Genomic DNA, 13,478 nt, shown 5'->3' on the forward strand with positions numbered 1-13,478 from the left:
TGTATCTGTGTGTCTGTGTATCTGTGTATCTGTCTGTGGCATCGTAGCGCCTAAACGAATGAACCGATTTTAATTTACTTTTTTTTGTTTGAAAGGTGGCTTGATCGAGAGTGTTCTTAGCTATAATCCAAAAAAATTGGTTCAGCCGTTTAAAAGTTATCAGCTATTTTCTAGTTTTCTTGTAGAAAAGAAGGTTAGATTACCCTTAGGTTCATAATATTCAAGTGTCAATTGACAAATGTCAAGCTGTCAAGATGGACGTTGTCTAGATATACATAACTAATTATTTATTTGAAAATGATGTTTTGGAAAACTCAGATACTTTGGATCGTAGGCGCGGAATAGTCCAAGAAAATCGGTTCAGCCGTTTGAAAGTTATCAGCTCTTTTCTAGTTACTTTTCACTTGTCGGGGGTGTTGAAAATTTTTAATTTACACTTGTAACTCTTAACAATTATTGAAGCATTGTTTTCCTATTGTAAACTGTTTTATATATTAGTATTGTGAACTTTGTCTTATTTGTCGCTTGCATCGCATTTTATACAGTGCCCAATAACCGGATTGGTTTTTTAACATGGATGCCGCACTGTAGCGGCGCCATAAATATGCGAATTGGATTTTGATTGCACTTAGTTGTGCTGGTGGGAAATAGAACGCTTGGCTTTTTGGAACCTATATGTTTTTATTTTAGTAAAAGCCTGAAGCATCATTCAAACCTAAGTTATGAAACTTCATAAAACAAAACCCCTGTTCCCCAATGTTCCCAATGAAAAATATAAAATAAATTAAAAACTATTAAATTAAAGCCAAGTTCTATTTTAACTTACGCTACCAAATTAAGCTTAGATAGACTTTCCTTTATAAGCAACAAGATAATAACCGCGACTTCAATCGCGTGGATTTAGGATTTTAAAAATCCCGTGGAAATTCTTTGATTACCCAGAATAAAAAGTAGATATGTCAGTCTCTGGGATGCAAGCTATCTCAGTATCAAACATAAAAAAATGGTTAAACAGTTGGGTCTTTAAGAACCCCGTGAGAACTGTTTGATTTTCCGGGATATAAAGTAACCTATGCCCGTCTGTGGGATGTAAGCTGACTGTGTTTTTCATCAGAATCGGCGAAATGAGTGATCTCCTAGCTGATACTCAAAGATAGAAATTGCTTTATAATTTACTCCAAATATTAACTTGATGATCGAATAACAAACTTTCTGTCTCATTAGAATCGACAAATTCTAAGAATAAACGATCTACAGGCAGAAGTCTGATACAGGCCAGACGCGGCGCCGACGGCGCTCGAACATTACTCAGCCCGTATCTGATGTCTTTTGCTAATTGACTAGAAATACAGATAAAAGCTATTTTTACTGTAAGCGAATTCTAGCGCACGGTAGGTATTATTGGAAAAGCGTCATCGCGAAATTGGCTTTTATAAAATAAATGCGGCCTTGCGCTGACTTAGAGCTTTTAGTGCTTCAATTATTTTAGTAAATTCTCTATAATTTTGAAATGGTTTTAAACATTTCTATAGTTAATTAAATATCATTTTCATAGTATATATGTATAGTAATTAAAAGTACGGGGGGGGGAGGTGTTTCACTCAGCGTCTTTTGAAGTATTAGCGGGAACTCAGGGATGATACCTCCGAATACCTATCTATCCAGATAAACTTGGAAGTACAACATTGTCTAAGTAAATACAAAATTTTAACCTTTAGAGACGGTTTCCAGAAATTAATTACCAATTATGATATTAAATACCATAGACCTATAATTTAAATACTTGTTTTTTTCATTTTTGGGGCTCTGCTGTTTCACGTCGACCATTGTTAACAATGTCCCATTACGATCATCTTACAAACTCGTACCTATACAAAAATTGCTTGCTTAAGTATAGGATAAAATAAATTGGCAACTACGAATGGAGAGCAAATGGTACCTAAATTAATACATTTTGTTTCACAGATATCTAATAAAAAGAATCTAGATATTATATGAATACAGATCCAGAAGTTCCCCAAAAAAACAGAAATGTTTTAAGAAAACTTGAAAAGTCAGTTTGAGCTGTTTTAATTAGGTACTTATATTATGTGTATACCTACCTACAACTTGGTTCAATTTCTGAATTTTGAAAAGGATAGGTTTACTATTTACCTACCTGTAGATACTACTAACTCATTAATAAATATATCAACTTCTGATGTGAATACAGGTTAGTCACACAAAGAAAATTGTTGATCAAATCCCTGTAAATCAAGCACATACATACTTAATGGTATCCATTCCTAGCCCACTGATAAGAAGACAATAGCGGTCCCTTAAACCGGGAATATTAAATTAAAGTCGTTTGTTCATAGTATTACTTATACATTAACCCCATTTTTTCCAATAAAATCATTTTATTTAGTTAAGAATTCCTAGGAAATGTACCTATACAATGACTAATATCAACATTAAATAATATGTGTAATAAACTTTACTAATTACTGCACACATTACCTAGGAATTCTACACAATTTTATCGAAAATGTGTTAAATTCGATGTTTACACCTTGTGGAGTTAGATTTTTCACTCGTATTATGGATTTCATTGCCAATTCGCGACAACAAGATCGTATGGGCCGCGTATCATACGCTTCTTTGGCATTTCAGCGAAGAATTACTTGATTACCTTTTAAGTCATTAAGGAAAGTAGACTATATACCTATAGACTACTAAGACTAGTAGACCTATTCGGACATATTTGTATGGAAGAGCAGTGAATGATAATGCCATTACAACTGAAGCGCCCCGGGCTTTGTTTGTATATTCATACTCGTATCGAAAACTAAAGCTGGGATCGGCCACACCTCAACTAGCACCCGATTCATCCACACAGGATGTACAGTTGTACACAAACATGATTTACACACACATGAGGCTAAAAGTGACGTGCTTTCTAATAGTATCCTGTAGAACGTGTGAAAAAAAATCTCCTTTATACCTACTACAACGTTTTTCTGCAGAAACTTTATTCACCTTTTTACCGCCTTCCTGTACCTCCTGAGTGTCATTTGGCTACTATGTAGTGTAAATGCGGAGAAAAAGATAGTTTAGTGTTCTAGGTCTAGCTTTCAGGGGCGTACCTCAAAATTTTCCAAACAAAATCGAGCATTCATACGTGTAGCAACTCTAGGCGGGTCGACCCACCATTGGTACTTAAAGTCTCGTATTGACGTAAAATTAATCCATTGGAATATCCTCTTCGCGCTCATAACGGCATGCTCATATTTTGATTGAATTGTTTCGAACTTAATCTTCACAAATAACCAATATTAATTTAATTTGTATATTATACGATACAATTTATGGTATAATCTGCATTTCGCTCAATACAGTACGCTTTTGACTTAATAACATGTTGTGATATAATAAATCGGTACCGTAATAAATTGGATTGAGGCCATATTTTGCAATTATGTTAAAAGCTGTTTCGACATAATAAATAATTGATCAATTTATAATAATGTTTATATTCACATAATTCAAATTTATTGTCGCAAAGTGTTGAAAACTCATGGCGTGTTATGGCAAAAAAATTACCTACTTACCATGCCCTACCTACTTAAATGGCAGTAATGGTTAAGGCCCGCCATTTTTTAAAGCACGCTTGTAAGTGTTATTAAAGTGCATAAAACTCTCGCCAATATACCATATTATAATATTGTATGTCGCTACGCGAGTGTACAAGGTCTTCACTTTAAAATACAATTGCCTTTGCTTATCCGGAGTTTTTTGAATATAATCTTTGCTAAATGCATTATAATATACCTATATTTGTTACTGTTGTGAGGAATGAGCCCGTCGTGGTTGTTGCAACTGTCTAAAGCTTTCTTCAGTGCCGCCTCGGTAGAGGCCTCTTAGGAAAGTTTTATTTTTAGTTTTAGTTTTAACACTGTAAAATATATGTACAGAGTATGACTTTAAGCCCATATTTCAATGTTTATTCTTTCTCCGTATGTGTCGTTTCAGTGAGCAATGACCTTAGAACAGACAGTTTATTATCCTAGAAAATTAGATAGCAATCAAGTCACCTTTTGCTATTATGAACCGCCTAAACGTCTTCTCAGCTATAAAAGCAAGTCAAACGGAGCACAATAAAACCTTTTGTAATAAAAACAAATTGACAAAACAGTACAATAACTCTCCGAAATTATCAGTTTACTACGAAAAGCCGGCTCAGGGTAAGATTGGAGTGTGGACTTTTATTTTTCTAAGATCAAATGTCAGGTGGCTACTAGCTCGCTACTCAACATACATACTCTTTCATATATTTATGTTAATTGTAGGTACATATATCTAAAGTTTATAAATTCATTCTCTCAACCACTACCAACCAAACCAAACCAACTTAGTATTAACCAAAATAACTAGTAGGTATAATAATAACCATTTAATATAAGAATCATAAATAAATTGAGAGGAAAAAACCATTTCAACAGTCAGCGATATTAATATATTCGGTGCCGTTTTAGCTGTTAACAAGAAATCATTATTTATCGCGTAACAGACCCGCGTAACTGTGACCAAAAACAATCAATTGAACTATTTTGACTTGAAATTAATCTAAAAAGCAATAAATACTTAGTTCTTGTTTAATTGATGAATCATCTTTACTGCAACTAAATCTCTGATTTTTATTATTTGCTCATATGTTCAATAAAACGTTTCCAGAAACCGCTTTAGAGCTACTATTTAAATACCACGTTTCCGAGTGAAATAAACGAACAATCGTTTTCAAAGTTAAAATCGTTTTTCGTCAGTGTAGTATCCAATGTGCTTGAGTGACCATTTATCAACACACGGTTGGAAACACTTCGTCTGCAAAATTGAAATACTGCATCGTCCAAAATTTAACAGAAAGAGAAAAAAAACAGACAAGTGCGAGTTGAACTCGCGCTTAGAGGGTTCCTTACACGATGGATACCTACCTATGTGTACGTACAAAATTTAGAGATTTATCGTGCTGTTTTAAGACCGTAGACTTCTAATAGGTTTTACTGTGATCTATAAGTATTTACCTTATATTTTATAGACCCATACCTATCGCCTATTTATGTATTTTTCGTTTTTTAATTTTTAGCTTAGCAGTTTCAATATAAGGGGGGAAAGGTCAATTTTCACCTATTTTCGTAGAAAAGTTACAATGTTTATTTTAAAATGATAAAAAATATACCCATTGGATACCTTCACAAGAATCCCTTTTATTTTATTTGCCACATGGGAGGTACAGTTAAATTTTTTTTTTTTCTAATTTTTCCCCATATTCAAAATTCATTTATTTACCTTGTATTGGTTGTCACAGACAGACAGACAGACACACGAGCACGATCCTATAAGGGTTCCGTTTTTTTAATTCGGTCGTATGGGGCCCTAAAAAAGTATGAGTATATAGCAATATTCAACAAGAACAGTGTTTCTAATAAACACTCTAAAATCTACATGAATGTTTGATACTAGCGCCCCGGCCTTACACGGGTAGTTTATTACAATATTTATTTATTTCTGATATAATATATATCCTATATATATATAAGTTTATATAATATTAGTGTAGATCTATAATATTTCCAAGTTTAAATTATACCTACCAAATTATCGTGCTTTTATATATGCTTTTATACAAGCCTAATTACATGTAAACGAATGTAATAGATATTAGTAAATTAGGACTGTCTCGTATTCTGACAAGATTTTAAGACGATATTTAGGTAATTATGTTATTAGGTAGGTACCTATCATCCGATATTGTTTCAACAAAGTTTCAAGGATAGGATAGCCCTTTTAGAAGAAATTGATATCTCTGTTTCCGAGGGAAATTAAGTAGACCGATAGGCCTAATGGCGAACCTACTTAGGTATAAAAAAATACAAAAGGCCTTTTTAAAAGCTGACTTTGTAAAAATAATATCCTAAGCCTTTTACGCTTGGTCTACACTAGAGAAAGCCTACAATGACATCTACTAATACTTAAAAGCTTCTGTACACTTTCATTACTTTCTTGTCTTGAATATCTAAGCCTTTAATAACAATAACAATTATTATTATTGTGATGTTGATGAAAAAGATGGATACAAATGAATGAGATGCAATATTATGCCAAATATAGCTTTCCATAGGTATAGGTAACCTTCTATACTTCTACATTTCTGAATTTTCACGATGAATATGAAATTTCGGTAGGTATATTATGTGCCATATACTGTATTTAAACAACAAATACTGAAAACAACGATCTATAAAATAGTTCGTAAGCTGAGACCAAAACAAACGAACATTTTTGAGTTTTTCTTTCACGGTTTATTGCTATGTTCTAACTCGGTAAAGATTTAACCCCCAATATAATGATGTTCATAATTATCTACGGAACCCTAAAAGAACAAGGTCTGACTCGCACTTTACCTGTTTTTTCCTACATATTTTGTGACTAAAATTTCACTATTTTTCGTAAATGTTATTTCATAAATTCTATGAAAGTTTAGATAGACCAATTCGATTAAAGTCTAAGGGTCAGCGTCAACAGACGGAGCGGAGAAGAGCCGATTATTTTTCATAACAACTTAAACTCATCTGTATAATATAGTTAGAGATGTTGTTAAAACCACCATGCTTGGATCTGTCTGTTGCTTGGCTAGCTTTTCACGGTCCAACAGTTTAACCAATTTTGATGAAATTTGGTAAAGTAGCCTGCATCTTGGGGACAGGTATAAGCTACTTTTTATCCCGGTAAAGCAAAGAGATCCTACGGGATTTTCAAAACCTCCTATCCCTAATATATCTCCTATCTATAAAAGTAGTTTAGATAGTCGTATTACGTTGACCTATTGCAGGATAAGGAAATTGAATGAAACACATTTATCATATTCCAAAGGCAAATTTTATTCATGGTCCAACATATTACTGAATGAAAGGACCCATTCAATGTAAAATTTCGCATTTATACTCAGTTATGATACAATATTTACAGACACATACAATATAGATAATTGAACACTGAGGGCGGTTAGCTGTTTGCGAGGAAAGCGAACGCTGCAAAGGTAAATGCGAGGCGAGGCGCCAACGTGTGGCCGGGACAGGCGCCGGCGGAGGCGCGTGCGCGTGCGCTGCCCCCGCCCTCGCCGCGGCACGCCGCGCCCGCCGCGCTCGCTAAGCTTCGCCCGCGAATCTTCAGCGGAGATATACACAAGTTCTCTTCCGCGAAATCCTCCGTCAGTGCCAGCGGGTTCGCCAAAGGATCGCGTCCGCACTCGCAGGGCAAGTGATTGCCGCGAATCACTACATTCTCCACTTCCAGCACGACTGCCTCCGGAGTCTCCAGCATATGATTACCGGTTAATTTAAAGGTATGGACACTGTTGTTCTGTATTAAAGAGAGCTCCTCGATCCCATCTATCTTATTGTTGCACATCTCCAGGGTCTCGACTCGTCGTAAACCATCAAAGGCGCCGACTTTTATTACTCCTAAGTCCGATTCTCTAAGTGCGAGACGACCCACTCGAGTCAAGCCATGAAAAGTGTCCTGTAAAAGTGCCGGTAAGTCCATATATGCCAGCTCTAACACGCCGACTCCTTCTAATCCCGCAAATGCTTGCGGTTCGATCGACCTTATTCCGGACGGGAGCTCTATCTGGGAGACGTCGTTGAGGCCGGAGAATGCATGCGCTAGGATTCGCTTGATTGGGTTGTTGCGTAGTGAAATAAGTTTTATAAAATTAGTTCCCGCGAACGCGTAGCCTTCGATCTGCGCGATTCTGTTATGCGTTAGAACGATCGAGGATATGTTTTGGAGGGCGGCAAAGGCGAATGCGTCGACCGTCGCCAGCGGTGTATGTTGTATGTATAACTCGTTGAGACGGGGCAATCCCCGGAAGGCAAAGGGGCGAATGCGCGTAAGGTTGCAGGCGTCAAGTGAGAGCCGCCGTAGCTGTCGTAAATGGGCGAAAGCGTCTGACCGAAGGACGCGCAAATCCGCTCTAGACAAAGATAATTGCATCACGCTAGAGCTCAGCGCTGACGGTACACCCCGAAGCGTAGCACTATTGCACACAACCTGAAACAAATTAAAAATATTTCATTGATTACTTGATGCAGTACAAAGTAGGTAAGATATTTTCTTCTTAAATAGGCACTCAGGTGGAATTTTTAAAAATCCTTCCTATGGAAGTCTACGTCACAGAGAAAACCAAAACTGTTTTCAGCTGCACGTGAATATGTCAGTCAGTCAGTCCCCACCCCCTCGAATAGCAGATAACCACTGGGCTATCACCGCATATATTATTTAAAATCATGCCTATATCAATATAACTTCCCGAAGTTGCTTTCACAAGCTTCATGAGCATTAACGCTGGTACAGAGTAGAGTTTGGAGTTCGAGAGTGTTTTAATTATTTGGGATCAAACCAAAACAAAGAAAATAATTAACTAAATCCCTTAGATAAACAACACAAAAGGTTCATGTAAGCTGCCGATAAACGGTAACAGTAGCTCTTTTAATGGACAAAACGATGAATATATACTAGCAATATATACTTGTATATAATATGTTAGGGTTCCGTACCTCAAAAGGAAAAACGGAACCCTTATAGGATCACTTTGTTGTCCGTGTGTCTGTCTGTCCGTCTGTCCGTTTGTCGTGTCTTTCTAGAAAACCTATAGGGCTACTTCCCGTTGACCTAGAATCATGCAGGCAGGTAGGTCTTACAGCACAAGTAAAGGAAAAAATTTGAAAAGCGAAATTTATGGTAACAAAACAAAAAAAAAAATGTGTTCATGAACAAATAATTAGTATTTTCATAACAAGTGGGGTTTCATATGAAAGGGCTTTCCCTGCACATTCTAAAACAGATTTTTATTTATTTTTATGTATAAGAGTTTTTGATTTATCGTGCAAAATGTTGGAAAAAATACCCGAGTACGGAACCCTCGGTGCGCGAGTCTGATTCGCGCTTGACCGGTTTTTGTATATAAACGCAATGAAAGATCAACGTCATCACAATTGAAGCCCCATCGGTGCCGTTTGTTTGTTTTGTCAATAAAATTAATCCTCCTCTCTCAGTTTCATGCCTGTATTTTGATTGAATTCGTCCGAGCTTAATCTTCTCAAATAACCAGTACCGTTTCAACTATATTATGATAGGACTAGCAGTTGTTTATGACTTTGTCCGCGTTGAATGTGACTCGGCTATGTACAAATACTTCCCGTGAAATGATGGTGAAAAACACATTTAAAACGATTTAGATGTTTTGATTTTAATATAATTATGAGGGGAAGTTTGAATGTATGCAGATCAGTGAAAAGATGGATGGATTGCGTGAAAGAAGATAGGTATAGTGCGCGACAGGTTGAGGTCAAAAATACTATCGCACCATTGACTTATATACTAGTCATTTATATCAATGTATTGACCATATTGTTTTTATCCAATAAGACCCTCTGCCTTCTGGCGTCAAAATACTATGGCGATGAAATAAATTGAAATTGTAATGAAATGGATAGCAGTCACATTTTTTGTAACTCAGCGAGTTGATTGTACTTATTCAGATTCGATAATATGTAACAACTCTGAATACAATTAATTTGCTCTTTACCCTTTATCATTGCAATGAGTTTTATTTGAGTATATATTATGTACATACTATCAGACTCGCGCAATGAGAGTTCCGTACTATAGTCCTATGTGTCGACATTTTGCACGATAATTAAAAAACTGTATGCCGGAACATAAATAAAAATCCGTTTTAGAATGTACAGGTAAAGCCCTTTCATATGATACCCCAGTTGGTATAGTGAGTTTGAAATTTTGAAACATTTTAATTTTTTTTTTGTGATATAACCACAAATTCACGGTTTTCGGATTTTTTTCTTTATTTGTGCTATAAGGCCTACCTGCCTTCAAGGTCAACGGGAAGTACTCTATAGGTTTCTTGACAGACAGACAGACAACAAATGATTCTATAAGGGTTATTTTTTTTCCTTTCGAGGTACGGAACCCTAAAAACAAAGTAGGTAGGTCAGAAGTTTGGAAGGTAAGTATACGAAATTATCACATTACGACGAGGTAGGGCTGGAAAAGAGATGGAAGAAGGGATGCTTTTATTTCTAGGGCCGGATACCAGGTGGCGTCGGTCTATAATCCAACGGAAATTACGATCGTAAAGAATACAATTCCCCGGGAAGCTAATGATTGCAAACGCCGCGCTCCCGCAATAATGATACCAGGATCAGCAGTGAGCGTGACATTTTGTTAAATTAGTGCAAATTGTTTTAGTGTTTTGGCTCTCAAAAAATCGGTCAAGTGTGAATCGGACTCACGCAAAGGGTTCCGTAACATCGTATAAGAAATCGCTTACCAGTATAATAAAAAAAACATAGCTCCAACAGCTTTTACAGTGATTTAGTAAACTAATTATTTGGTTGTGTTGTGTCACACTATTTTTTTTTTTTGGTTTTCAGATTTTTTTTCCTTTACTTGTGCTAGAAGACATTGCTAGTTGCTACCTACCAAATTTTATGATTCTAGGTCAAAGGGCAGGCAGTACCCTATAGATTTTTATTCCCTCGAATTGACACACAGACAGACAAACAGCGAAGTGAATAAATAGAAGGGTTAATTTTTTTCTTTTGAAGTGTGGAACCCTACAAAATTGGTCATGTCACAAGTACGAATCGGACACAACACACATATACACACACACACACACACACACACAATCGCACACGAAGGGTTCCTTATATTGTTTTCAGGACTGGAAATGCGTAATGATAACGTCATACGCATTTCTTTGGTTAATTCTAATTTTGAACATAGTTGAACCATCCTCGACTTTACTGAGCCATAATTAATGGGCGATCAGAATAAGCAGACTAGATTTGAGCCAATAGAATTACATATGTATATTATATGAAATAAGCGGTGGATACCTGAGATTGTGAAAGGCAGATGCACTGAGTAGGGCAGGATGGCACGAGAGTAGAAGTAAATCCTTGAGGACTAGCTTCGCACAGGACGGTCCACGCCAACGCCGTAACCAGCCAACGCACCACGGATCTAAACAACAAAACATTAAGATTAAATACTTCAATAAATATTTTTATGAAATAAATCTCAACATTGACTGATTTACTGAAAACGCACAGCTACAGCACGTTGGTACGGTTAGTTTCTGAAATTTTTATTATTGGGATTTCAAGACTTAATATAGATAGGTATACAAAAATTAACGTATTAGTCAAGTAGGTATATAAAAACAATTTAATTGCATTTCTAATTCAATATTTGGTTTGGGGTCAACGCAAAATGCCAAAATTTCAAGTTTATAACTCACTAGAGGATGCCCGCGACTTCGTCCGCATGTAATTAGGTCTATAAAGATCCCGTGGGAACTCTTTGATTTTCCGGGATAAAAAGTAGCCTATGTCCGTCCCCGGGATATAAGCTAACCCTGTACCAAATTTCGTCAGAATCGGTTAAACGGTTGGGCCGTGAAATGGTAGCAGACAGACAGACAGACACACTTTCGCATCACACTTAATATTATAAAGGCGAAAGTTTGTATGTGTGTGTGTGTGTGTGTGTGTGTGTGTGTGTGTGTGTGTGTGTGTGTGTGTGTGTATGTTTGTTACTCCGTCACGCAAAAACTACTGGACGGATTGGGCTGAAATTTAGAATGGAGATAGATTATACCCTGGATTAGCACATAGGCTACTTTTTATCCCGGAAAATCAAAGAGTTCCCACGGGATTTCAAAAAACCTAAATTCACGCGGGCGAAGTCGCGGGCATCGGCTAGTTTATAATATTAGTGTGGATTTCATTTACAAGCTTAGAGACCTGTGACATGATCCGGACAGAGAAACAGACAGCAGAGTGACATAGGGCTCCGTTTTTACCCTTCGGTTACGGAACTCTAAAAAGCAGTGAAAGCCCAGTGGTTAAGACGTCAGCCTCCTATCCGAAATGTCGGGGGCTTGTCCCCGTGCACGCACCTCTATACCGCGTGTAACCATAACGCTAGCAAAAACGAAGATAGGTGATAGTACTACTGATTTTATTGATAAGATAACATTAAAAAACTATGGAAAAAAAATTGATAAAGCCTGTATTTTTTAAAAGTTCTCAATAATCAATACATTGTAAAAAAACATCTAACTGACGGTAGAGGTCAACGAACTTTTCGTAAATATGTCACCAGCAGTCAATGCCACGTCGGGTCGTAGGTGGAACATTGACCCGAGTTTTGCGCGCTTTACAATAGACAAATGGTTCATATTGGCATTAGATTGTGTTAAGGTACTATAACAATATCGCAAGTTCTTGCGTAGTTCATCGTAACGTTCTGGTTATAACCTGTATGTGCATTTCGAATATTTAAATATCACTTGCTTTAATGGTGAAGGAAAACATCTGCATCGTGAGGAAGCACACATAAAAGATGCAACAATGTTTGTAACTACAAACACAGCTTCAGAAAATGACTGAACGTACTTAGAATGTTTTGTTTCGCCAGCTCCCGATCTCTCACTCTTGAATCTCCTGTTTGTATAATAAATGTACATTAATTTTCCGCGGTTACTGAACCTTCCGTTGCTGTGCCCGTGCGAATTTCATACTGAAATCACAACGGAATTTTTCAGCGAACGTCGTAGGTATATGAAATAGAGCAGCATTTAGCGGGAAACAAAATTTCATAGCGAAATTTAGAAGGCTAGTGAATATACGAGGATATTTTTTTCGTGCGTTTTTGCCTTTCCGTTTTGTGAATATATTGTATCAGCGGTGTATGTGTGATATTTGTACAACTTCATCGTCATCAACCCCATTGCCATCTCACTACTAAGCACGGGTCTCCTCTTATAGAATGAAAAGGGTTTGACCATAGTCTACCATGCTGGCGGATGGGCAGACTTCACACACCTTTGAGAAAACTATGGAGAACTCTCACTTCTCAGGCATTCAAATTTCCTCGCGATATTGTGTTCGTTCATCATTACAGCTAGTGGTATTTAATTGCTTAAAACGCACATAGCTCCCAAACATTGGAGATGTATGCCCAAGATCGAACTCCGGACTATCCAAATAGGAGGACGACATCGTAACCACTAGGGTATCACTGCGTCATCCATACTTAATATTTTATTTAGGCCCAACAATTATGATGTTGATGAAATGCTTAGTATTATAAATGCGAAAGTGTGTCTGTTTGTCTGCTAGCTTTTCACAGCCCAACAGTTAACAGATTCTGACAAAATTCGGTACAGCGTTAGCTTACATCTTAGCTTTTATCCCGGAAAATCAAAGAGTTCCCACAGGATTCTTAAAAGCACATCCGTTTAACCGAATTATATTAAATTTGGTACAGAGATAGCTTGCATTTCGGAAATTGTTACAGGCAACTTTTTATCCCGAAAATCAAAGAGTTCCCACGGAATTTTCAAAAAAACT

The 13,478-nt window shown here is 36.7% G+C and overlaps 1 protein-coding gene across 1 annotated transcript in view; it reads right to left on the minus strand.

The window, feature by feature from the left end:
* Positions 1-6,919: 6,919 nt before the first annotated feature.
* The window catches only part of LOC123866071 (slit homolog 3 protein-like), a 41,859-nt gene continuing 35,300 nt past the window's right edge, over positions 6,920-13,478 (minus strand). Inside the window, exons 3-4 of the mRNA XM_045907394.1 lie at positions 10,959-11,085; positions 6,920-8,088 (exon numbers count right to left, since the gene is read on the minus strand). Coding sequence (XP_045763350.1) covers positions 7,042-8,088; positions 10,959-11,085 — 1,174 coding nt within the window. The 3' untranslated portion in view covers positions 6,920-7,041. The remainder of the gene's footprint in view (positions 8,089-10,958; positions 11,086-13,478) is intronic.

This window comes from Maniola jurtina, chromosome 6, assembly GCF_905333055.1.
Source record: "Maniola jurtina chromosome 6, ilManJurt1.1, whole genome shotgun sequence".
Lineage (NCBI taxonomy): Eukaryota > Metazoa > Arthropoda > Insecta > Lepidoptera > Nymphalidae > Maniola > Maniola jurtina.